Source organism: Rhipicephalus microplus, chromosome 1 (genome assembly GCF_043290135.1).
Source record: "Rhipicephalus microplus isolate Deutch F79 chromosome 1, USDA_Rmic, whole genome shotgun sequence".
NCBI classification, from domain to species: domain Eukaryota; kingdom Metazoa; phylum Arthropoda; class Arachnida; order Ixodida; family Ixodidae; genus Rhipicephalus; species Rhipicephalus microplus.
Genome location: NC_134700.1, coordinates 131,511,457 through 131,538,862, shown reverse-complemented (window position 1 = coordinate 131,538,862; position 27,406 = coordinate 131,511,457). Strand labels below are relative to the sequence as shown.

At 46.7% G+C, this 27,406-nt stretch overlaps 1 protein-coding gene across 1 annotated transcript in view; it reads left to right on the top strand.

Moving 5' to 3' along the window:
• Window positions 1-27,203, top strand: part of LOC119178466 (uncharacterized) — a 39,431-nt gene extending 12,228 nt beyond the window's left edge. The window contains exon 5 of the mRNA XM_037429674.2: window positions 26,920-27,203. Coding sequence (XP_037285571.2) covers window positions 26,920-27,145 — 226 coding nt within the window. The 3' untranslated portion in view covers window positions 27,146-27,203. The remainder of the gene's footprint in view (window positions 1-26,919) is intronic.
• The last annotated feature ends 203 nt before the right edge of the window (window positions 27,204-27,406 follow it).

Here is a 27,406-nt window from a genome sequence, read left to right as displayed (position 1 = left end):
GAATCAGTCAACACTACCACAGCTCGTGCAGAAAGCGTTGCGATTGTCGCAAAGACGCGGTGACTGCTGCGCTTTCGACTGTTGTGGAAAACACAAAATGATCCAGGCGGCCTGACAATGGCACGCCCAGGGAAGGTATGCAGAAAGCGGCTGTACAGCTATCCGTCTGTGTTCACACCGATCCATCTGTGTAAACTTGTAGGTGACCACGGTACATGGTGCTCAAATGGTACAACACCACAAACTTCGCTTCCTCGGTTGGAACAGTGCGTTCCCCGGCAGGAACCATCCTGTAATATAACACAACAAAATATCATATCTCATGAAGCAAGAATATATATGCAATATTTCAACACAGTGTGCGATTCAAGTTATCCGCCACTAACACCACTAGCACTCCAGTAGCAGCACACTTCAAGAAGTCTAGAAAGGGAAGGGAGTCAGCTAAATCTGAATTTGCTTTGAGTTAACAATGACCTAAACAGACCCTTATGAATGCCTTGAAGTCGGTAAATTCTCGATGATTTAGCAATACCAATATTTGATAAAAAATTTTCTGGCATAGTGGGTTCTTCTCCGCGTGGTTCGAATAAGTATTGCCACATTCCTTCTTCTAGTTTTGTTGTCGCCCCGTTGCACCCTAAGAATGTTTAGCGCAAACGACGCTTGCAGTGTTCGAGAAGCTTCGGGACTGTAGTAGATCACTTTGTTAAGATTACGCATGCAATCCTAACATTACACATTACTCTGAAACACACGTGGTAGCCAGCGATAACGCTGGAATATTCGACGGCAAATAAATAAATGCCGAGGTGCTTCACCACTTGTCAGATGATCGATGAACGACGCTCGATTCGCCGCAATTAGTGCCAGTGTGTGTCTCTTTAGTCTGACTTTTCGTTGACCGGCCACAAGTTCGACCGGATAAACAGCTTGATCTTCGAAGTAAGGTCTGCTCCCTTCGTCGACGTCACGATCCTGTGATACTATGAACTTAGTATGTTTAATGTGTGGCGCAACCAGCACACCTTCTGCTTCATTTTAATTTATTAGGAGTAACTTAAGCCTCACAAGAGCTATCAAAATACATGACTTCCGAGCGTTTGTACAAGAATTTCAAGCTTGCGTTGCCGCCCTCCTATTCGTTTTGCGTGTTTTCTTGCTTACCAAGCGTCTTCTTGGGGCGAGCGAGGTGACTTTTGAATTTCGCAAGGGCTATTTTCTAAGAGCAGAGAAGTCGTTTCCTTTTTTCGCGTCCCTATAAAGTTTTGCTCTGCGACATGGTGAACTGTTCTTTTTATATAGTACAATACGTGGTTATACTTTCTCCATTTTTTTTAATCTTACTTCTTCGATCTTTATGTGTCTCGCTCACGGTTTTCCTTGAAAGTTCACTTCAACGTAATTCAAGGAAGAACACTAAAATTTCATTAAAATAAAAGTTCACCGAACTGAAATAGGTATGTTGCATCTTCTTACCAAGAACAGCAAATGTCGCCTGCCTGCGGTGCCGCTGAAGGGTGACACTATTCTGTGCCATCTGAGTGCCACGTGTTTCTCGACTTGTTCCGGTGTGCTAAACTCTGGCTCCCCCAGCTCACGTTGGGAGTTTTTGCAACCACCGCCTTTCATAGTAGCCTGATCTCCGCGTGCCGATCTCCGCCGATCTCCGCGTGCCGGCCACCACGCACGCCTGTCCGTTTACGCCACACCTCACCGGCCTCTGATGGATGTTTGACGTCGTCTTCTACGATCTCAATCATTGCGCCGATGCACGCGTTCACTCGCTGGAAAACTAGTCGGTGAGGCCAATTGGGGTAAGGGTGCGAAATACCAAACGTCATCTACAAATGTACCTCTGTGAGAGTTTATGTTGAAGGTCAAACTAAAACATGGTATTTTAACCTCCAATTTCTTCTCTAATAATCAAATTATAATGGTAAGAACAATTATATTACAGCTCCTAAAGAACAGTTTACCAATCAAAACAAATTCACTGTTTCACCTAAGCGTTCCTTTGTTCTTCCTAAACCATCACGCACCCTTTATGGTTATCTTCTTCGACTTCTCCGTCTTTTCCCTCGTCTGCTTCTTTCTTAGAACACGTGGGCCGATGCGCAAGAAACGCTACGTTTGAAGTATCAGCAATACTAAATTTTCCGCATATTCTAGATTAGTAATTCTCCCTGTGTCGTAGGTATCAAAGGATCATTGTCATGAACCGGCGTGCGCTGTCTTCGTCCTATTCGTCATGTGCGCCTTCGTCTTCTCTCTCCTTTGATTTGCTTGCAGATTCAGCACGCCTATGTATTGAGCCCCGAATGCCATCGGTCTGTTGTGTGAGATAAAGTGAGAGAGGGAGAGAGAGAAAAAGAGAACGCTAGATAGACGCGAAAAGAGCAGGCACAGCCACCCATGCCTTCTAAAAACTGGTGAGGGCCTCGCAGCAGTCAGCGTTCTTTTACCTTCGAAAAGCATTGGATGCGGTAAAGTGCCCTCTATGTGAGAGGAAACAATAAATGTGTTCTAAATGCCCCTCTATCTGAGTGAGTGTAATGTCCCCACACTCTTCTGGCATAAAGAAGTAAAATGCAGTTATACTCCTGTTTCTGATCTACATCAATACGCCGGCATACCACGAGGGCTGAAACTTCCTTATTAGCCGCATTTATATGCGGTAACCGCGCGCTGAGTGTGTTTAAAGTACGTTCCTTTGCACGGGAAAGCTAAAGCTCAATCAATAAATCAATCAATCAATCAATCAATCAATAATTTGATTTCCTTTTGATAAGGTGGAGCTGGACTAAAAGCTGAAGAGCTTGACGAGGTCCTGACTCCGTTTACAAGTTGACAAAGCAGCAGGAATGGCATACAATCGTGCACAACAAATATGAAATAAACATATAGGTATAACATCACAAAACGTAATACAAAAAGTTTATGAAAACAGTGCTTAGATAAAAAGAGAATAGTTCAAATGTATAGTCATTAGGTGGCATGAACTTGAAAAGCAATAATAGAAAGGAAAGAATAGGCATGAATTCTGAGAGATGTATCATTGAGGAAAATGTATCAGTTGGGCGATGTGTTTAATCTGACAGTTTTGTTTAAAGGAAGGATCGAAATCTTCAGGGTTTAAAAAGTTTAACAAAGAAGGTAGTCTGTAGGACAATGATTGTTTGTCACAAAAAGCTCTTGGGGTGGGTACAGTCCAAAGTTCTTTGTGCCTGGTGAGTCGAACACTTGTGTTTACGCTAGGTTTAGCAAGATTTATTGTGGTATTGGTACCATGTTTGACAAACTCTTTATAGCATAACATCACCCTGTAATTGTACAAAAAGAAAACTGGAAGAATATCATATTTTAGAAAAAGAACTTTTGTAGAGGACAGATAGTGTTCAGCCGCTATAGGTCGTACGACCCTTTTCTGTAGTAAGTGCAACTTGCGCAAATTCGTCACAGCGGTCGTGCACCACACTAAGCTACAGTACTGTAGCAAAGATAATAACAGTGCATTGTATACCATAATTTTCACCTTAGGGGGAAGAAGATATCGCATATGTGCAAGGACACCAATGGCCGATGACATCTTAGTGTGTAGAATATCAACATGTACATTCCACGTAACGTGTCGTGAAAAATATACACCAAAAATACTAACAGAATCAACCATGTCTAACTGCTGAGAGCACAGAAATAAGCTCATCTTATTTATCAAGGTTTTTCCTTTAGGCGTATATAAAATGACTTGTGTTTTTGAAGGGTTTAGTTTTAGTAAATTCACTGAAGCCCAGGTATCTATAGCAGACAATGTTTTATTAGCCATTTCTTCTATCTCTGTTTCCATGCGCCCTGTAATAAAAACTGTTGTGTCAACGGCGTAAGAGACAAATGTTGCGTTGTTTGTGCAGTGTACAATGTCATTATTATAAATCAAAAATAAAAGTGGCCCTAAAATACTTACTTGTGGCACATCTACTTATTCAGCTCCGCAAGTGTGCAGTTAAATGAGCAAATACGACCTCTTTGAGTTTGTACGAGCTCATGGCGTAAGCTACATTCAAACTGTAATGAATTTATCCGTAATTTAATTATCATGTTTTTGTTATGAGAATCGCGCACGGAGCATGTTCGCCGAATTGTACGGCACGGCTTCAGTGAATTATTAGAGCTATAGTTGCACAAAATGTGCAAGAATGGGCTGAAATTAAGATCAAAGAGCGGCCGAAGACAATTGATGAATTCTTGGGTGTGCATCTTAGAAGTGCGATGTTTAATATACGGCCATCACCGACTGCTTAGCTAGTCATTGCCAAAGCCACCCATATTTTCTGTTGCATTCGGTCGCATATATGGAGGGTAGTGACCATACTGACGGGGCCCGTCAACTCTGTACTGTCGTTAGAGTAAGGGGGCCCATCACCGTAGTGAAATCTCAACAGTGAGGGGAACCATCATAATAGTGATGCAGCTCTGGCGACAACCCCGTCATACTAAAGCAGTGACTACGGTGAGGGGGCCTGTCACGGTAGTGTAAAGGTAAAAATTAGGGGGGAGGGGAGGGCGTTGCCGTAAATGTGTAGTCGTTTTAGACGCCACCGCTTAGCTGCTCGGGTGGCGCAGTGGGTTGACGCGCAGTTGGAGATGCGGTCGTGCCGCAAATCGTTAGTGCGAATTCCGTACTGTCCATTGCATAGCCAAATGAGTGCACCTCTGTTTTATTTGTGATAAGCATGACAAAATTTTTCTTAAGATTGACTGACAAGTGCCCTCTGTTGCACCACTGAGAAAGCTGGTGAAGTTCCTTGTTCACTTGCATTTGATCTTTAACACAAATGATAATGGACTAAATTACACAGTCATTTATTTACTTATTTTACACTACAACTTATTTTTACACTACAATCACCCGAAATATTATTGATGTAGAGTAAAAATACTTCTGCTTCTAACACCGATTCCTAATGGTACTCCTGAATAAACCAGAAGCATGGTCGCGGTAGCTTCATTAAACGAGGCAATATGTTTTGTAGAGGCTAAGTAACACTCTATCCAGTTGCAAATCGCACTACTCTTTAAGATGTGAGAGACTTTAAGTAGTAGTTTTTGGTGCGACAGTTTATTGAATGCCTTGGTGGAACGAGACGGACTGCAGTCGCGGGTCCCTGTCACTAGCAATGCATGGAAGTCACGGTAGCGGAATGGACGTCTTCACTTTATTCCAATTCCATTCCGGGGAATCGAAGCTTTCCGTAATTTCATTCCTTTCAATTCCATTACACAGGTCAATTGCATTCCTACAATTCCTCAACGTAGGAAAGGCAGTTTGATAATTTATTCGAGCTACGAATGAACGCCCCATGAGACTGATGTCATCAGATGCATTAAGATCCGCAAAAGTAAAAAAAAAACACGTTACCACGATGAAGGAATAGTAGCTTGCTCACTTATCTCGTGCAGTAAAACCACACTACTATAGTTCCCATACGGGCAGTTTTCCCGCTGCCTATTGTATTTGCATGGTCAGCACGCTCTAAGGAAAATGAGTTAGTAATCTGTTCACAGCGTATGTATTTGCTTGTTTCTAGCGTATTTTACTGTCTTCGCGGAATCTTTTTTGCTATAGCCAGCAGCTAGTAAAGCTTGAATCTGATGTATGGTTGCTAAGCAGGGATGCTTTCTTGGTCTTTTCAATGAGACAATTACTAAGCCACATACATTGCCAGTGTTGTCGTAAACATCACCACACCTCATGCCGTAATCAGGACCTTCTTTAGAAATATTTGACCAACCCTAATTCTGTCGATAACATTGCAATTAAAATGTCATGCCATGTGATGACATATTGTAAGGCAACCTTAACATATATATGCGGGCGTTAGTTTAAAGGATGCTGGGTCGGGACGTGCGTATAAACATGTCATGAATTCAAACTATTCTCTCTGAATGACGTGGAGACTATCACTAGGAGGTGTGGTGCAGAGCTTAAGGAAGCACGACGTAGCTCCCCGTTGGAGTTCCTTGCGAACAATAGAACGTATCAACGTACTTAGCTCGCTGTCGATGGTTGCCCTAAGGACACGTATGCCAGGTTACAAGTGGATAAGTTGAAGATCATCGAGGTGCTGACAACTACTGTATATATCCGTGACTGTGGTAGGATTCTTTGTTGCCATGGTGTCGATGCTTTCGAGAAGATGCCGAACGTGGTCATTTTCTGCCATAGAACAGTCTACGCGGCGACAAAGAACGAGGGACGTCTTCTATGTACGATGTATAGGAATCGCCTGTGTTCTTAACACGCTCAGCAAGTTTCCGTTTGGTGATGTCCGAGTGGACAAAAATATCTGAAAATATCTGATACAAGAGCTGCTTAAAAGTGGCCCAGTTGGCGATATCCAGCTCATGGTCGAAAAACCTAGCTTTGGCAACCCCAGTTGAATAGAACGAGACACGGGACAGCTTCGCAGCATCGTCCCAGTAAACTCACGTGGTCGTACTCCAACCTGTCCTCAACATCTTCACTGCGAAGTCCAGCAAACATGGGAGGATCCTTTTGAGAGGCTGCAACAGTCAAAGAGGACCTCCACCATTGCAATTAGGGCGGATGGAGCAAAGATGCTCTGCTAGTCACGTGACATGCCTGAGGACTGGTAGTAAAGACGGTGACATAAATGTAGATTTAGAGATGCTTCGTAACAGTGGCTTATCAGGACCCGCAGCACGGAGGGAATTGTGGGACAGGAAAGCAATCTCCACCATAATGTTTTCTGAATATATACTAGAGGGAACTCTGGCGCTAGTGACTATAGGAGCTGCACCACACAGCACTTCAGCGAGCATGGGAATGCTGTGAGAAACACAGATTTGTCTAATCGTCGTACTTCTGGCTCCATGTGTATGCGTGTGGCTTGGAGCTGTTTTCTCGCAGAACGAAAATTAGCAAATATTTAGCGGTTGTGCTTCGCAACCTCATTTTTTTAGGCTTACCATTTCAAATCGGGTCACGAAGCTCAAAAAGGTTCGTTCTGTCCTTCGAAACGAAACCGTAACACAGCAATAAATAAAGCCACAAATGCTATTCCCCACCAGCAAGTACGAAGCCTAGGGAAATCCGTGTACTACCCATCATTTCCATGATCGCTGAACGATTGTAGAGCCGGGGTCTCCTCTAGTTATTTTAAGAAACTCTATGCTCACCACCACTTGTAAGGCGACTCTGAGGATGCAGGACTCTTTCTTTATTCGCTGAGACTGAGCTCCATAACCCAGCACAGCATGACGATGATCAATAAGAACAAATGACTAGATGCAATGCATGAATAGTGCTCACAATTTATAGAAATAGAATGGCAGACGATAATTTGTTCAAAACGTCCATTATATGCCTAAATTTTATGGCTGCTAACCAGTACACAGTGTGGTATTCCTAAAGTATACATTATCTTCACACGACTGCTGCAGTATACAACACCGGCTACGTCTTGATACTCTGTGTGTGCGTTTGCGCGTATTTCCTCACCTGCGATTTGCTTATGCCTCTATGTATGCTGCTGTGATGCGTACTTGCCATGGTAACTACATGAATTATTTAGTTACCACTCATTATTCTAAGTAGACAATGACACTTCGTTATTATCCTATATATACTTTGTATTAGAATTATGTTGATAGGGCATGTGTGCAAGCTTATGTAAACGCACGTAACTTACAATGCAGTAATCTACTATTTATTCAAGTGAGCACTATTCACGAACTACTTAGTAAACTAGCAAGTTTCACTAACCTAAATTCTACTACCTTTACTTACAGGGAGTTTATTATTTACAAGTAAATGGTTAGAATTCGGTTAGTGAATATGCATACCTTTTTTTTTCGAAGAGTGCATGTTAACGAATGGTGATGTGCTTTTGGTGATATGCTTAAGCCTAAATGCATTAATGCTAAAATTATGGCTTACCGAATCGTCGTGGTGGCATTCAGGAAAGCGCTGCCTTGGTTAAGTGGAATCACCTGCTTTGGGTGGCTACCAGAACCAATTATTTTAAAAATCCATTTTATCTTTTTGTATGCTTCATCTTGCACAACTGTTCATTGCAAACACAGTCCACGCATCACACAGTTCATCGTGTATACCAATGCGGGCTGCGCTGACCTACAGTTGACAATAGAGTGTCGGGCAAAGGCGACTATATAAGCAGGCAGAGGGGATGGTGTTGAACAAAAAAGAGGATAATATTTGTGGAGACGGCGCGCTATTGCCTATAAAAAGCTCACATTAAACACAAGCATCACTCCAGCGTCAATTAGCATAGCAACTCAAAGAAGCGCTTTTTCTAATATGCATCCTAGTCACCCACAGCGGTAGAAGCAAAACACAATAAAGGACACGGACACAGCAGGCGGCTGAGATGCCACCGAGGAAGAAAAATCACACTGCGTATGGGGTGTATGCCTTCAACGTAGTTGCGCACAATGAATATCAGGTTACGCGAGCAATAGGGAAAAACTTCGGAGCCACAGGGTCTACGTAACAAAAAGAATTATAGTAAATATGTTTATTATAAATGTACCATGCTTATAATTAGCCAATTCCTTCTAAGTCACTGCGTTAGTAGTAAGTTTGAGGGTCTGACTTACTAGTGTTTGATGTTTGAAAAACAGCATGACGACGAAAGTGTGCTCTATTTTCAGAAAAAGACGTAATTTATTTCTAATTACATTTCATGCATAATGCACTTAATTCCATTACCATTCGATGCTTACAGGCTTTGTCCCCGTTTCATTCCCATTGAATTCCGGGGTCATGAAAATGCAGAATGATTTCGGATTTATTCCAATTCTGGAGTGGCAACTGGGAAACAGCGTGGTCATGCCATACGCAGTTTCAGTATGCCTCTCCCTCGTGCAGCGCTCGCCATCGTGTTTGATCTTTGACAGCTGCGATCGTATGGTACTTATGAGAAGATAAAGTGTTAATAATTCTGGCAACCTTTATTTTCTGTGAAACTCGCTCTTTTCTTCGCCGGTGATCGGTGCTAGCTCGCAGAGCTCGCCACGGCGGCCGTTGAGGCAGCGTGAGTTCGCTACGCCACCGGCTTGATACTGAATGCATATATCGTGGCCTTATGCGTATATCGAGGCGTATATCGAGGCCTTCGAGACCGGTGAAATAGTGGTAACACATCGGGAAGACAGCGGCGTTTCGAGAAGACAGCGAGCACGTCACCGATGACGCAGCTTTCACACCGGCCGCCACATCCATCCGGGGTGTAGCAAAGCATACTTCGGATCGCTTCGAAGTTTTAGGGGGTGAAACTTCACGGGCGACTGCAGACGATCGCTACTGCTACGTTTGTAACTATGAAATAATTCTTCACTATTTTTCGTAATTCGGCACTTCGAAGCGAGATATTCGAGGCGTTTAGTTGAGGAATCAGACCGATCTCCAGTGTGGCTCAAGAGTGCGAAATATAGTGAAACGCTTGCAATAAACACCAACCGGTCATTGAAAATCATCGGGGCACCGATAGCTTCGTTGTCTGTTGACAGAGGCTCACATGGCCACCCATACAACTTTGCCGCTGGTGTTGGCGTCAATGTCACCGTCCCTTACTGTACATGCATACGTATATATATATATATATATATATATATATATATATATATATATATATATATATATATGGGATATGGCACAACGGGAGCGTTGTCAACAAGGATAAATATATTTATTTCCCAACAGTTTCGGGAGGGGACCTCCCTTCATCAGGGGATGAGTTATACTGACATGAACTTCATTGCTGCCGCGTCCCTCTCGCCTTGAAAGACGTTTGCGAGAGTGAGAGGGAACTGGAAGAAGGAAAAAAAAGAGAGAAAAAAAGACGAAAAAAGAAAGAAAGTAAAAAACAGGAAGAACCATTGTCAACACTGAGAGAAGCCAACTGTCCGTATATATATATATATATATATATATATATATATATATATATATATATATATATATATATATATATATATATATATATATTGTCACGTGATCACAGAACGACCACAACGTCTGTTCACAGGAGCAGCACTGGACGTCGAGCCGAACCGAACGTTAGAGCACGAGCACACACCAGCCGTCTTCTTCTTCTTTCACACCATGGCACATACTCGCATTGGCAGGGCTAAACCTCGTTCAATGCCTGTGGCACTACCCCCCCTTTGAAAAAAAAAAGTACCACCCCGATGACCAATGCCGATTAAAAGTTAAAGTAGTCGCGTACACGCACAAAGACGCGTGAAGAAGCAGTGTCAGGTGGCTCGGGGGTAGTGTGGCTTCATCCGTGACACATGAACAATGTCGGCCTGTTGGGAACGTCGAGATCGCTGAGCTGTGTCTTCAAGCAGAATTTCGTAGTTGACATCTGTGAGGCGCCGTAGTACTCTATAGGGACCGAAGTAGCGGTGAAGTAACTTTTCCGAGCGGCCCCTTTGGCGAACGGGTATCCACAGCCAGACCAGATCACCGGGTTGGTAAATGACATGGCGATGACGGGAGTTGTACCTCTGCGAGTCGATTCGTTGTTGTTTTCGGATCCGCTTGAGTGCAAGCTGGCGGGCCGCGTCGGCGAGCCGGATAAAGTCGTTCGCATCAGTAGTAATATCGGTAGTGTCAGGCAACAGCATGGCATCAAGCATCGTAATGGCTTCTCGGCCGTGAAGCAACCGGAATGGAGTGAAACCCGTAGTCTCTTGAACCGCAGTGTTGTAAGCGAACGTTACGTATGGCAAAATTGCATCCCAGTTCTTGTGATTACGGTCGACGTACATGGATAGCATGTCAGCGAGCGTCTTGTTTAATCTCTCCGTCAGACCGTTGGTTTGTGGATGGTATGCGGTTGTTTTGCGATGAGCTGTTCCACTAAGTCTCGTGACGTCTTGCATCAATTGGGCTGTAAAGGCTGTTCCACGGTCAGTGATAAGAACTGTTGGCGCTCCATGGCGGAGGACGATGTTGTTGATAAAAAAATACGCAACCTCATTGGCGGTGCCTCGTTGTAGGGCTTTCGTTTCGCAGTACCTCGTTAAATAGTCAGTAGCGACTACGATCCAGCGGTTGCCATCATGTGACTTCGGGAAGGGCCCAAGCAAGTCCATGCCGATTCGTTCAAACGGTTGTGACGGGGGTGCAACAGGCTGTAATAAACCAGCAGGGCGCACAGGTGGGGCTTTACGGCGCTGGCAATGATTGCATGTTTTAACGTAATGCTTGACATCCTGGGTGAGATTTGGCCAGTAGTAGCGAGTCCGAATCCGGGCAAGGGTGCGTGCGAATCCTAGGTGGCCGGAGGAAGGCTCGTCGTGGCAGGCAGATAAAATGTCAGCACGTAGCCCTGGTGGAACGACGAGGAGGTACTCAGTCGCATAAGGTTCGAAGTTCTTTTTGTAGACGATGTCGTTGCGGAGACAAAATGACCCTGAACGTGCAAATGCCGATGGTGGACTCGAGCTGCGACCTTGAAGGTATTTGATAAGTTGTTGGATCTCTGAATCATTCCACTGTTGTTGGGCCAAGTCGGATTCACTGACTGCACAAAGAAAATGGCCATCGGTATCATCGTCCCTTGATGTCGTCGCGAGGGGTGCGCGCGAAAGGCAATCAGCATCAGTGTGCCTGCGGCCCGACTTGTAGACGACTGTAACCTCAAATTCTTGAAGGCGTAAGCTCCACCTCGCGAGGCGCCCTGAAGGGTCCTTGAGATTGGCCAGCCAACAGAGGGCATGATGGTCCGTAACTACTCTGAATGGACGGCCATACAGATACGGTCGGAACTTTGTTATCGCCCAAATAACAGCAAGACATTCCTTTTCCGTGGTCGAGTAGTTAGTTTCCGCAGATGACAAAATGCGGCTAGCATAAGCGATGGGACGTTCAGCGCCGTCTTGCCACTGGACGAGTACTGCACCAAGACCGATGTTGCTTGCGTCAGTGTGAAGTTCGGTGGTGGCATCTTCATCAAAGTGCCCTAGTAAGGGTTCACTCTGAAGGCACTGCTGAAGCTGGGAAAAGGCGGCTCTCTGCTCTGGACCCCACACAAAAGGAGTATCCTCCTTCGTTAAACGGGTAAGGGGTTCAGCGATGTTGGCAAAGCTCTGGACAAAGCGCCTGTAGTAGGCGCAGAGACCCAAAAACCGGCGCAAATTCCGTTTGTTCGAAGGTGGAGGAAATGCAGCAACAGCCATGGTCTTTTCTGGGTCTGGTCTAATGCCATCGTGACTGATAAGGTGGCCGAGGAACTTTAGTTCTTCGTAGCCGAAATGACACTTCTCCGGTTTTAGAGATAGGCCTGCGGATCGAATAGCGACGAAGACGGACTGAAGTCGTTGTAAATGTTGCTCAAATGTTTTGGAAAAAACAACGACGTCGTCTAAATACACGAGGCAGGATTCCCACTTCAGACCGGACAGGACGGTGTCCATCATCCTTTGGAACGTTGCCGGTGCAGAGCACAATCCAAATGGTAACACTTTGAATTCGTAGAGGCCATCGGGAGTTATGAATGCTGTTTTTTCCCTGTCCCGTTCATCGACCTCGATCTGCCAGTAGCCGCTGCGTAAATCCATTGAGGAAAAATATCGGGCATGTCGAAGTCGATCCAGTGAATCATCTATGCGTGGGAGAGGGTAGACGTCTCTCTTCGTCACTTTGTTGAGCTTCCGGTAATCGACGCAAAATCGAAGAGTGCCGTCTTTCTTTTTAACAAGTACGACGGGTGACGCCCATGGACTGTTCGAGGGTTGGATGACGTCGTCGTCGAGCATCTGTTTCACTTGAAAACGTATTGCCTCTTGTTCTTTTTGCGACACGCGGTAGGCGTGCTGTCGTACAGGCCGTTCGGTAGGGTCCGTTATAATGCGGTGCTTCACGGTTGGGGTCTGCTTGATTTTGGAGGTGGACGCAAAGCAATCACTATACGTACGTAAAATCATGCGTATCTGGTGTTGCTGCGCACAGGATAGCTGGCAATTCACGTCAACCGTACTGGCTATATCAGAGTTACTTTCGGCAGCAGGGGCAATCGGAGCGATAGTGGAACATTCTGCGTCATCGATGGCTTCAAAGTTCGCGATTGCTGTTCGCTTTGCTAAGTGTTGGTACTGGCCGCCGAAATTCGTGATCAGAAGCTGAGTCCGCCGATGTCTCAGTTTGACGATAGCACGCGCGACACAAATCTGCCGAGCCAAGAGCACCGAGAGGTTAGTTTCCGCGATGCCACTACTCTTGTTGTCACAGTCGCTCTCCACCGTTACCAACATACTAGCTCGCGGAGGCAGTGCGATGGTGTCGTCAGCAATTCGAAGTATTGTGGTCGGCGCAACTGCATCCTTTCGTAGGGCTGTATGGTCGTTGGATAACGTTATGAGCAGGTCGCGAAGGTTAATAATGGCTCCATGCTCGCGGAGAAAATCCATTCCGAGAATCAGGTTTTGGGAGCATTCGCGCAATACAACGAAGGAAACAATGTACGTCGACTCACGAATTCGGAGGCGGGCAGTGCACATTCCTAGTGGTGTCAATAGGTGACCTCCCGCAGTGCGGAGGTTGGTTCCATGTCCCCAAGGTGTCGTTACCTTTCTTAGCTGTGCAGCGAGGTCAGCGCTTATAACAGAATAATCGGCACCTGTATCTACCAGAGCGGTCAGCGGGTGGTTGTCGAGAAGAACAGAGATACGAGCAGAGACCTGTTTGTCGTCGATGGCACACGTCGGTGAAAGAATGTCGTCGGATGTCGGCAGGCAAATCGGGGGAGGGTCTTGTAACGGTCGATCAACAGCGGCCTCACCCCCAGAGGTCGCTGTTCTTAGTTTCCCCGGCGCGGGCTTGTGGATCTAGGTGATCTTCCTGCAAGGACGTCCGCAAAGGTTGATTGTTGGCCAGGAGACGTGGAACGCCGTGGAGATGGTGAGCGGGATTGGCGACGCGGAAGGTTCGAGGATCGTTGGCTTGCCAAGTATTCGGCGATAGCACGGGGCCGCTCACCATCTCTGGGTCGACGAGCATCCGGACGAAAGCCGGGAAGACCCATGCGCCTGTAGGCGCACTCACGGTAGATGTGACCTGGTTCACCACAGTGATAACAAAGAGGCCGGTTGTCGGGAGCACGCCATACACTGGATTTCCGTGTAAGGGGTGGGTTGCCGTACTGCGGTGGTCCCGAGTAGAACGACGGTGCCGTCTGCAGGGTGGGCGGACGGGACGGATAGCCAAGAGCCGGTGCAGGAGTACGCAGTGCTTCCGCGTACGTTAATAGCGGAGCTTCGGCTGGACGCGGGGCCGTCATGGGTTGAACTTCGGCTGCACGCAGAGTCGTCATGGGGTGCACCAGCTGCCGGACCTCTTCGCGAACGACATCCGTTAAAGCAGCAACATGGGGCGGAGAAGACACCACGTGCAGCTTTTGCAGCTCCTCGCGCACAATACTGCGCACGAGCTCCGTCAGGTCTTTTACAGTCGTGACGTCAGGTGTTTGTAGGGCCGACGACACTGACGAAAGACTGCCAGGACGTTCATACTGGTACGAACGCTGCCTTAGCATTCTCTCCATTGTCGTGGCTTCGCGAAGGAAATCCTCTACAGTGCCGGGAGGGTTCCGCACTAGTCCCGCGAACAGCTGCTCCTTCACTCCACGCATTAGGAGGCGCACCTTCTTTTCTTCCGTCATTGAAGAGTCGGCTCGCCTGAACAGCCGCGTCATGTCCTCAACGAACATGGCAACACTCTCGTTCGGACGCTGGTTTCGGGAATTGAGGAGTCGTTCCGCTTGCTCCTTTCGGTCAGAGCTTCGGAAAGTATTTCGCAACTGGTTGCAAAACTCTGGCCAGGTTGTCATAGTGGCTTCATGGTTTTCGAACCAAGTGCGCGCAGAGTCTTCGAGATAAAAGTAGACGTACCGAAGCTTTCGCTGCTCGTTCCACTCGTTGACGCTGCCGCAACGGTTGTAGTCGTCGAGCCAGTCATCGACGTCCTCATAAGGGTCACCGTGGAACGGCTTCGGAGTACGCGGGACGTTGAAGAACCACGGAGGAGGCAGCGTTGATGTTTCTTGGGTTTGCGTTCCCGCACTAGCCATAGTACTGCCGAGTTGAGGAAATGGTCCGAATTCAGGAGGTAGGCCTAGTTGTCGCCTGCTACGCCGTAGGTCAGCTGGTTCTTCCAAGTCGTGGCTAGTGTCGGGACCTTGCTGCTGATTGCAGTGCATACAACACTACCCCGCACCTCCACCAGAAAATGTCACGTGATCACAGAACGACCACAACGTCTGTTCACAGGAGCAGCACTGGACGTCGAGCCGAACCGAACGTTAGAGCACGAGCACACACCAGCCGTCTTCTTCTTCTTTCACACCATGGCACATACTCGCATTGGCAGGGCTAAACCTCGTTCAATGCCTGTGGCAATATATATATAAAAGCTCGTGCTTGCTGCGCTTCGCCGGACGCTGTGACTGCTTTTCATTGTGCGTGTTCTGCTCTGCAAATAAACCCCGTTACGAGTGGTGGAGTCTGCTGGGTTTCGATCACCCTGAAGCTTCGGAATCGCATTCTGCGGTTCATTATGCCCTCCGACGCAAGCGCCGCTCTAGCTCCTCCACCGGCACCGCCCACTGTCTTCTGTGCCGGCTCTTTGCATCTGCGAGATCCCCCTGTTTTCTCAGACACCGAGGACGAGCACGTTGACGACTGGATTTGTATGTACGAGCGAGTGAGTGCCCACAACAAATTGGATGACGCCGCCAAGTTGGCCTGCGTCTCCTTCTGCCTATCGGACGTAGCCAAGCTGTGGTTCATAAACCACGAAGCGGATATCCCTACGTTGTCGAAACGAAGCGGATCTCCCTTCTTCGAAACGAGCCTCACAGAAGTTTTCGGACGGCTTCCGGTACGCAAACGCCGTACTGAACAACGCTTGCATACTCGGTCCCAGCAGCTTGGTGAGGATTTCACAAGCTATATTGGGGACATTCTGGACCTTTGCAAACGAGTTAACGAGTCGATGTCTGAAGAGCTTAAGATCTAGCCCATCATTAAGCGCATTGAGGACGACGCTTTCCAAATATTTCTTTCTAAGAGTCCTCGCACTGTCGTAGAGCTGACCGAGTTATGCCAGAGTTTCGACGAGCTGCGCAGCCAACGTCTTTCCACACGACGTCCCTAGGCGCCTGACGATTTTTTGTCCAGCCTATCTATTCTTGGTGTAGGAGACAACCATTTCCATACTCTCTCAAAGATCTCAGAGCTCATCCACGCTGAGGTACCCGATTAACCACGCAGATTGACATCTACACTCCACGACTTCATTCAAGACCAGGTCGCACAACCTCTTCCTCCCGCCCGTGAACCGCCGCCACTCGCCGCACCTCTCACGTACGCCAACGCCGTTGCTCGACCTCGACAGTCTGCGTTCCAGCCAGCACCTATGTATTCGCCACCGCTCATTTCGCCGCCGATGTATTAACCGCCACCTTGCCACCTCGGCGGCAGTTTTCTGCCCCCCCCCCCCAGCCACAACTCGGCGTCTACACCGACCAATGGCGGACGTACGACAACCGTCTGATATGTTTTGCTTGTGGCGGCGTTGGCCACGTGGCGCGTTATTGCCGTCGTCACCAGGCTGCTCCGAACATTCGACGAATGCCCTCTTTCCACCCTTAGTTTTCTTCTGCGCCTTCAAGCCGTCCTTCCTCTTCCTTCCCTCTGATCATCCACTAGGCCCAACCCACCGCTCCCCATCTCCATGTTGAAGGTCACCTTCACCTGTGCGTCGCCGTTCCGAACCCACCGATGAAGAAAACTAACGGCAGCAGTTCCCGCGGAACGAACTGCGTCCCAGTTGTCATGCACAAGTGCTCGCCCCTGTCCAGCTAATGTGATTGAAGTCTCAGTCGATGGTATCATCATCATATCACTTGTCGACACCGGAGCCACTCTATCCGTCCTTTCTGCCCACCTGTACCGCTAACTCCGCAAAGTTCTGACGCCATTATCCGACCTGTCTCTTAGAACGGCTAACGCACAAAGTGTAACACCTCTCGCCACCTGTACCACACGAGTCGTCATCCAAGGGATTGTGTATATGTAACGTGAGAAGGTAGCGATGGTTAGGAGTTAGTAGTAGAGGCAGAGCAGGAATAAGATCAGAATGGAATAAACATGGGGTATGCGCCAGGCCACGTCGTCTATTCATCATAGCGTCACACGAGTCGACAGGATGAAGACCTGGCCACCACTCATCAACCTCACATCATTCACGAAGCCACCTGCAGTACGCTTCAACTGAATATCGACCTCAGAAGAGGTGATCTCAGGTGCATTCAGTTACTGGCACCATGACAGAACCACTGACTGACCTCGACATCCCCAAGTACACCGGATCAGCGGATGACGGACCCGTACAGGACTGGTTCAACCTGTTCGAACTCCACGCTACCGCTGTATCCTGGTCAGAACGGGAGATGATCATCAACTTCACTGACTACATCTCCGGTGATGCATTTAAGTTTTACCTCACCCACATCTTTGAAAATGACGAATCATGGCTGAAAATCTAAGAGGAGATGATTACCTGTTTTAACGACTATGACCAAGACCTACTCATTGCCAACCATCTAGAGAGAACCACACACTATCGTGAATTCCTTGAGCAGTCCTCAATCATTCGAAAGCCCAGCGCGAATCGACAACTGCCTCAAGACGAAGTGGCACATGAGTTTACTTACAGAAGGCCATGCGTATATTGGGAAAAACCTAACCGTCAAGCACGCATCCCTTCTGCGCGAAAGTCAGCATTTCCGAAGTCATCGCTTCAACATAAGACACGAGACATCGCTCACCCTACTGATGCCTTTCATGTTTCGTCTCGCATACATGGTCCACCACCTGGTTTTCTACGACACAGCTCTTCAAAAGCTCCTAACGGTCACTATTCGTGCCATAAGGACGCCTTGTTCATGGTAGACCAGCTGACACATGAGGAAAATGCCGAACAATGCCATGACGACTCAAAGAGTGAAAATAAGTCTCCACACATTGGATCAGCTTGTTTTCCATCTAGCACAATTGGGCTACCTCCTGGTTTTCTGTCACTTGGCTCTTTCGTCGCTCACAACGTCCACCTCACATCTAGCACACTCACAATGGTCGGGATAGAGCTGCGGAGCTCGGAGAATACTCAGCCAAGCCCTGGACCTACCATCCAGATTCAGGCGCAAGAACCACTGGCAGTGAACAGCGAAGAAGAAGCCCCTGATGATGTATCTATCAACTCTGAAGCATTACCTTCATTACCCGAAATGCAGCACAACAGCCTAGAGACTACTACCTGCCCACTCTACACCACATTCAATGGCCCAGAAAGTCAGTGTCATTGTGAAAAAGGGCTGCCACCACGGGTCTTTTCACAGCAACATCATCAATGCCAGCAAGTCCAAGAACAACAGATTCCAAGGGCTATACGAACAAGGACGACGACAAATAGAATCATCTTCGGAAGAACACACATGGTTTATGGAAAGCCGTTTACAAACATGTCCACCAAACCAAAGACATCGTCAAGATTTCTCGCTCGAAACAAAGATAGCATCGAATCCAGGATATTTCCCCAAGGGACGTCGAGTAAGCTTTCTCCAGTCGAGATCAAGACTCAGGCAGCACGACATACAACGTCGAGAAAGGCGCCAAACCATACCCTGTATTCCGCAAGGACGCAGAAATCACCGCACCAGCCTCGGTCAACAAGCACGCAAACGGGTGGCGACGCATGGGTTCCAATCAGGACAAATAGCACGACACCTGCGCAAATCATCCAGCCAATGCTTCAAGGCCATCACACCACGTTCATTCATCGCAAGAATACCGGCTGTGTTTTCATCTGACTTCACGCTCAAAGCATGCTTATATTGTCCAGAGCGCAACAGCCAGCCTCGCCCTCCAGAGCTGTACTTGATACCCCGGACTGCTGTCCTCTCCTGTGAAGCTATAGTGTGTTAACGGAAACTTCCTCGGACTTGGAATGATCTTCTCTTTTTGACAGTGTTCAGTTCTAAGCCGTGCATGTTCAGTTTTCATTTATGTTCGTCTGACGCGACTTCTTTCGGGGAGAGGAGGAATCCTGTAACGTAAGAAGGTAGCGATGGTTAGGAGTTAGTAGTAGAGGCAGAGAGGGAAGAAGATCAGAATGGAATAAACATGAGGTATGCGCCAGGCCACGTCGCCCATTCATCATAACGTCACATATATCATCGAATTCGTAGTGCTGTCATCGTGTTCCCATGACATAATACACGGCTGGGACTTCCTTGCGAATAATAATGCCGTCATTGACTGCTGTCGCACTCAACTTGAGCTGTCTGCACTTCCTGATGTTGACGCTGTCGAAGCCTCCCTCGTATTATCCACTGCCTGTTTATGACGACACCATTTTACTACCGTGATCTTTTCTGCTGTTGACTGTTGTGTGACGCTATTTCCGACGGTGATGTTCTGTTTACGCCCTCTGCTCAGCTCGTTCAACGCAAATGTTCTCCACTGCCCGTTGCTCACCTTACTCTCCACCGTTGCGTCACGAAGACGCTCGTTTGCAACACGCTAGAATGGCCTTTACCATTATTCCATGGGGAGGTCTCGGTCACGTGCACCCGATTGACGCCCGTCACATTTTCGACGCTCAGTCTAGTTTAGTTTCTGCGGATCGCAGCGCATTCATTTGTGACCTTGTTGTTGACCAGTCACTCCTTGAAGCTTTCCACTGCTCCATCGATGTCGCAACATCTTCTTCAGAACGAAGCCAGTTGGTCAACCTACTGAAAAAGTTTCAGACTTCTTTTGACAGCCACGCTTTTGGCCTCGGTGGCACATGAAACATGCCTGGCGTGATTGACACAGGAAGCCATACGTCTCTGTGTTATTGAGCCATGTTATTGAGGACCAGGTTGCTGACATGCTCCAACGGGGTATTGTACAGCCTTCTAACCATCCCTGGGCATAGCCGGTCATTCTTGTTAAGAAAAAAGACGGCTTCATTCGGTTCTGTGTCGACTGCCGACGCTTAAACAAGATAACCCGTAAGGATGTTTACCCGTTACCGCGAATAGAGGACGCCCTTGACTGTTTGCAGGGAGCAGAATATTTCTATTTGCTGGATTCACGTTGTCGATACTGGCAAGTTTCTATGGAAGCATCTGACCGACCAAAAACAGCATTTGTCATACCTGAATAGTTATACGAATTTACCGTTATGCATTTCGGCCTTTGTAATGCTCCAGCCACTTTTGAGAGAATGATGGACACCATTTTATGAGGCTTCAAGTGGAACACACGTTTATGCTACCTCGATGACGTAGTTGCCTTTTCAGCCGATTTAGACACCCATTTAAATCGTCTCGAGCATGTCCTCACATGCCTCACCGACGCCGGCCTTCAACTAAACCTCAAGGGGTGTCGTTTTGGTGCCCGGCAGCTCACCATTCTTAGCAACATCGTATCGTGGGACGGAATACTTTCCGACCACGCCAAGTTTCGAGCAGTCGCCGATTTTCCAAAGCCGAAGAATTTAGAGGAACTTAGAAGTTTTGTCGGCTTGTCGTCATACTTCAAGAGTTTTATCCGAAATTTTGCTTCCATATGTGCGCCCCTTACGGACCTTCTTAGCGGCAACAAGGACCTTTCAACCTGGTCACCAGCCTGCGACGATGCGTTCACCAAATTACGCCACCTGCTAACGTCACCACCCATCATCCGGCACTACGATCCTGCCGATCCCACGGAGTTTCATACTGATACCAGTGGTGTTGGACTTGGCGCTGTGCTCGCGCAACGAAAGGCAGAGTTTGATTATTATGTCGATTAATGAACTCTACGAAAACGGAGGCTAACTTCTCCGTTACCGGGAAAGAGTGTTTAGCTATTATTTGGGCCCTTGGAAAATTTTGCCCCTACCTGTATGGTCACGCATTCGACGTCGTCACTGACCACCACGCCCTTTGTTGGCTATCCACACTTAAAGACCCTACCGGACGACTTGCTCGCTGAGCGCTCAAACTTCAGGAGTACGACATTCGCGTTATTTACTGATCCGGTCATAAGCACACGGACGCCGACGCCCTTTCTCGCTCAGCCATATCAGATGAAGGTGTTTGCCTCTCTTCCCTCGAACCTTCACTTGCGTCATCCACCTTGTGCAACATGACGGTGGAACAACGAAAGGATTCCTGTATCAGTGGCCTCATAAGCATTATTTCTGAAACTCTCAATTCTTCATCGTCTCGTGCTCTCCACCACCAGGCTAGCAACTTCTGCCTTAGAAATGATCTTCTTTATCGACGCAATTACGTTTCCGACAATCGCAAGTGGCTTCTTGTAATACCCCGCCTTCTTCGAGCTGTTACGTGCGAAGCTTTCTACGCTGACCCACGGTGCGCCCACGCAGGCCTCTTCAAGACATACGCTAGGCTTCGATTCAGATTTTATTTGCGTGGCTTGTATAACTACGCGCGGAAATTCATTCGCTCGTGTGCTCAGTGCCAACGACGAAAGTTGCCTCCCGGGCAAGTCTTACCATCACAACCTCTTCCTTGACCTAGTCGCCCTTGTGATCGCGTCGGCATTGACATTTACGGACCACCACCGTCAACTCTAGCTGGTAATCACTGGATTATTGTTGCGATAGACCATCTCACACGCTATGCCGAAACATCCGCGCTGCCGACTGCCACAGCCCCTGACGTTGGAGCGTTTCTGTTGCGAAGTTTCGTTCTACGTCGTGGTGCCCCTCGCGAGCTTTAAGTGACAGAGGCCGTGCCTTCCTGCCTGACACCTTGAAGGAATTCCTCAACGAGTGCCGAATTGTGCGCCACACAAATACAGCGTACCACCCTCAGACGAATGGCATGACGGAGTGCTTCAACCGTACTCTTGGCGATATGCTGTCGAAGTACGTCGCCTCTGATAATTCAAACTGGGACCAAGCTCTCCCGTTCGTCACCTACGCATATAATACTGCCGTACAAGCTACTACTGCATTTTCACCGTACTATCTTCTATATGGACGAAAACCTTCCAATACAATAGACACTATTCTTTCATATAAGCCTGATGAGTTCGAAAGTACAACTCTATCCGAAGCTAACTGACATGTTGAAGAATGCCGCCAGCTTGCCCGCTCTTTTTCTACCGAGGACCAGTGGCAGCAGCAATCACGCCAACCTGCAGACGGTTCGGCTCTAAACTTTCCCCCTGGTTCATTGGTATGGTTTCGTGCACCTGGCCGCTCCGCAAAACTTCTTCACAAATACCTCGGACCATACCACGTTGTAGAGCAAACGTCACTAGTCGACTACATCGTGGAGCCCGTCATCCCATCCACAGACCTTCACTACCGCAGCTGTGACACTGTCCACGTCTCACTGTCCACGTCTCTCGCCTCAAGCCGCACTATGACTCATTAGTTGATTCTTCTCCATAATCCACCAGGATGGCGCCTTTTTCTGCGGAGGGCGATTGTAGTAAAGAATAGGGGCCTCAGCGGCATTACTCTGCGCCTCAGGGGCATCGCCATCAGCAACGCTGCTGACTGCTTCTACTTCTGCGTTCTGCTCAGCAAAGTGAAAATAAACGCCGTTACAATATATATATATATATATATATATATATATATATATATATATATATATATATATATATATATGTGTGTGTGTGTGTGTGTGTGTGTGTGTGTGTGTGTGTGTGTGTGTGTGTGTGTGTGTGTGTGTGTGTGTGTGTGTGTGTGTGTGTGTGTGTGTGTGTGTTTAAACGCAAGAAAGAAAAATAATCCAGGAAAAAACTCTGGCGCGCGGCATTGAACTTGGAACCACTGAGCCATGAAGAACCACCTCCTTCAACGTTCCAACGGCAAGCTATCTATATCTACACTTACCGCTCCTGACGGGCATCTCCGAGGGAACTATCATGTTTTCAGCATTACGTGCAAGATGGCGCAATGAGCATGCGCCACCACATCGTTGCGACTCGCTGGCGCGCGCTCTCATCTCCCACGCGTACTTTGCGCCGCGGAGAGAAGAGGGGTGACGCTAACTAGCGCGTCCTCATCAAGCGGTGGGAAGGATTGTATTACGTCTTCGCTGGCCTTGGGTTTTTATGAAAACAAATCTGTTGAAGTTACCGAGCGCACAAAGGTCACTGCACTCGTTGAACAGTCCCGGTTTGCGAAAAAAGCGCGCTTTTCAGACACAACGAAGTAACAACTGAGACGCTTATTCGCGTTCGTCTGTACCTGTGAGTACGTTTCGTCCGTCATTTGTGCATGAGAAACGTGGGGCACGTTTGGATCTGCTTGTCATTCTATGCGTGATGTTCAAATTTGTTGCTATCGCATTCATTGCTTCGCCTTTGTGACAGAGCAATGACTTTTTTTTAAACACCCACAGGGAGTTTCTAGTTACTTGACCTTTATGGGAACATTAACAAGGTGATGTCGTCCATGAAATCTGTCAATGGATGCTGAACAAACGTTTTTTCGCCAAGATGTTTAATGACATAGAACAATTGGTCTCTCAAATCAATAGAGGCAACTCTTATTCCAGGCAGAAACTTCGGGAAAATAATGAATTTAATGCGTTATTTTATAAAACTGACGCCTCAGGCGGCAGCGCAGTGAACTCGACAAAGTGACGTTTGGTGACGTCACGAACAACCGAAACGGGCAAGCCAAGAATGCCAGGCGTCACCCACGTTTTCGGACTCGCTCATCTCCCACTATAGTTCCCAGAAGCGTTATGAACATCAAAAAGCAGCGAACAATGGTTCCGGCTGGGTCGTAAAAAGGAAAAAGTGGCTGGAAAAGAGAGGTGGAGAAAAGGAAGACGAGGACAAGAATAAGTGCATGCTGCATGCACCTCAGCAATTCTGATGTCACGGCTCACGCTCGTGAGCATCAGCCACCCGCTCACAGTTCATAAAAGATATAGCTGGGCCAACTGTTCAAAAATACCAGAAATTAACTCTGTTTTTCGGAACCATGGCATCTTCCAAGTCAAATTTTGATGTTTCGTCAGTTGTTCCGACACTCTGAGAAAAAATGCAGTATTCGGAGAGTATTTCTGCTACATAACACTAATCGTCATCTGACTTGCTCGCGTTCTGTTTCTTGAATACCCGGCGGTTGCCTATCTCCTGTTGAAAATGCTTGTCACCCTGATAATGCATGCGCCTTTCGCGACCACCAACGACCAGAATCATGGTCACAGCTCGAGGGAAGTACTCAAAGTATGCGACGATTACTGTTTTGTAGCAGGAAAACTCCCCAAAAGCACAATTTTTTAAAGTGAATTTTGTTGAGTACGTCTTAAACCAAGGGGCGTTTTACGATGACATGTGCCGAGTTCACTCCGCTGCGACGAAGTAACTATTTGGTCCTGCAGAGTTTGGGGGCCTCGTAAGCTGGACAAACTTTCACATGGGCTGATTTTTGCTTACAGTGCGTATCGATTCCTTCTGTAAATAAATAAGCACAATTTCTTACTTACATACTGCAGTAGTGCCTCAAAAATACGAAACATTTGCTTTGTGATTGACAATGTTCAAAAGTATGAACACACCCACCAGATCATTATAGGTGGGTTTCGAGCGAGGGGTTAAGCTTCTGCCGAGTGGCTGGGGCGTTAAAGAGAATGACCAGCAACAGGTACACAGTACACAGAACACCATTTTTCCGTTAACGTATCCTAAGAAATACTGTCGTCTCTAGAAAGTTCTTTCAATGCGGCTGTTGGTGATACACATGCTTATCCACGTTTGAAATATGTACTTCTAGGACATACACTGAAAGATATAGAAAATCATGGAAGTGTCCATCGGGTAGTCGGAAACGCTAGTTTAGTTTAATAAAAATCATTATTCAGAAATTCTGTCCGCAGGCGATTTTACTGCGGAACACTGTTATCATAGGTGCTAATAGTTGCTTCAATCTCGAAAACAGTCTGCGAGGTGACTAGCACTCGACTCCGAAAGCTTCGGGGGCTGTTCGAAATTATTGAAAATCACCTAACCCAACTTCGAACTCCTTTTTCAATGGGTAATATTCGACAGTGTTTTTTTCTTTGTGAAGATGAGTAATCCTGTGTCGCACGAGAGTTTGACAGCAATTGGTATGACAGATATCAGACTCGCTTGTCCTTTGTTGGAGAAAGTTGAGTTTTGGCTCAAAAGCACTAACGTGTGCAAGCACGCCGGGCATGCGAATTCTTTTTGCTCGCTGTCTGTCATGTCGTCCTTCACACAGATTGTGACAAGAGAAAAGTAGGAGTTGTGGCATCGTTCTCAAAGCCACGTGAGGTTCGCGGGCTACAGGCTACCGACACCTGTTCTAGAGGGCCGCTATGGGCTGTATTGGCAAGTATTGGTAAATAATAAATGCAAAGAATAAGAAAACTTCTGCTTCCAGCTTTCACAAAGCTACTTCACTTAAATTGAACTCTTCATATGAAGTCACAATTATTTTAAAATGTAAACTTGTGAAGTATACATGCAGATTGGGCCAGTGACTGGGTTTCAATGATAACATATAAAACAGGGCTTTACAGAGAGGAGAAAAAATGTCAGCGCCGTTTGTGTCACTTTTTGCCCGTCTAGGTCGTAAACATTAATCTTTTTTTTTTCGTTCAACAAATTTGTTGCCCCCCCCCCCACTGGTACTTTCTATTAGAATCATTGTCATCATCTTTGCAGAAAATTGTGCTTTTTTTCTTCTATCAGAATGCTTTATTTGTATAATCAATGATTTTTATGTAATAGCATATTTCTCCAACCCTATATCGGCTGTAACATAAAATGTCAGCTATGAAGTGCTTAAGTGTACAAACGTGACTTACTGTTTCAATACTAGTTATAGCCAACAGACAATGATGCCAATTATAGGGGATCATATTCGCACTGTGAGTGAAAATAAAGTTGACGAAATGTTAATTTGCAGCTAGTGAAGTTGTGGCCTTCGGATAATGGGTCCAATGCTTTAACAACAGATCCACAGCAGTGGTCATCATCCCATTCACTTCATGTTGTATATATGTTCGTTTACCCTGGTAGTGTTAGCGCTGCCAATAGCCATGACGGCGAGTGTGGAACACTCCTTTCCTGCCTTCTGGCGTAGAAAAGCACGCGAAATTTTTTTAGGAGTTAGCCGCTGACCAATGTTTACTTGCATACAACGTAAAGGCATCCAGTCTGCGAGAAGTAGACGCTCAGAATCAATAAAAAAATGGAGTTTTCAGGGCTAACGTTTTTAGTTTGGTTTAGTTTATTAGTACTTCGATGTTCCCGAGGGCCAATACATGAGGCGTGGGCAAAAAAAAACGTAACAGATGAAACAAAAAAGAAAGCAAAGCAGCACTGACAATGACAAAGAATATAAAAACAGCAGTACGTCATTTTTACGAAAATAAAATATGGTTTTTAACAGTGGTTTTAAATTGAGCAAACTAAGATGACATGGCGATGTGGGCAAAAAGGTAGTACCAGTCTTGCACTGTCTTTGCACTGTCTGAAGGAAAAATTATCTCTGAAAGGTCCTTTTGTGGGGGGGGGGGGGGGGGGGGCTACGGAATATACTACGTTGCAGTGAGAATGGCGCGATGTTCGACATGCAGGACTGATAAATGCATTGCCTGTTGGCAAGGAATGAAAGAACTTACGATACAGGCACAAGCGTTAAACTTTACGGCATTGTTCTTTTCTTTCTTTTATATTCTATGATACAGCTACACCATCAAAGCTTGCACCAGACAAATTATTGTGATGTGCTGATAAATTGACGTTATATAGTTACCCACGTGCAATATGTGTCATGTGTTTTTACTGACCATCAAGTGTCCTTCTTCGCAGGCGGGACAACATTCTTATACTGGAAAAGCTGCTTATGACGGTTGAAGAAATCGATGTCAATTTAACACCAATAGGAACACTAAGCTCTGTCATCACATTTTTTCTACCACCGAAATTTCTGGCAGAAGTGGTCAAGAATAATATCCAGCAACTTACTAACAGTACAATACAAGGCGGTCTTGATGCTATACGCAGTTTCGTTCAGGGAGGCGCAAGTTTTGCGTGAGGATGAACAAGTGCTCCAGCAAGAGAAAATAAACACAAAATAAACTTTTCCAACGACATTCCTTGTTGAGTATTTTGCATTGTAGAGTCGCATACTGCCATAGTTACCTGAACATACCCATACAAACATACTCATTCACCTCATCATACATTTTTAAACCAGAAATAACAAAATAAATTGGTCAGATCTACAGTTTACACTGAAGCTATTGAGAAGTTTTGACTTGGGGCGACTTCTGGAGGAACCAAGTTCCAATTTCGA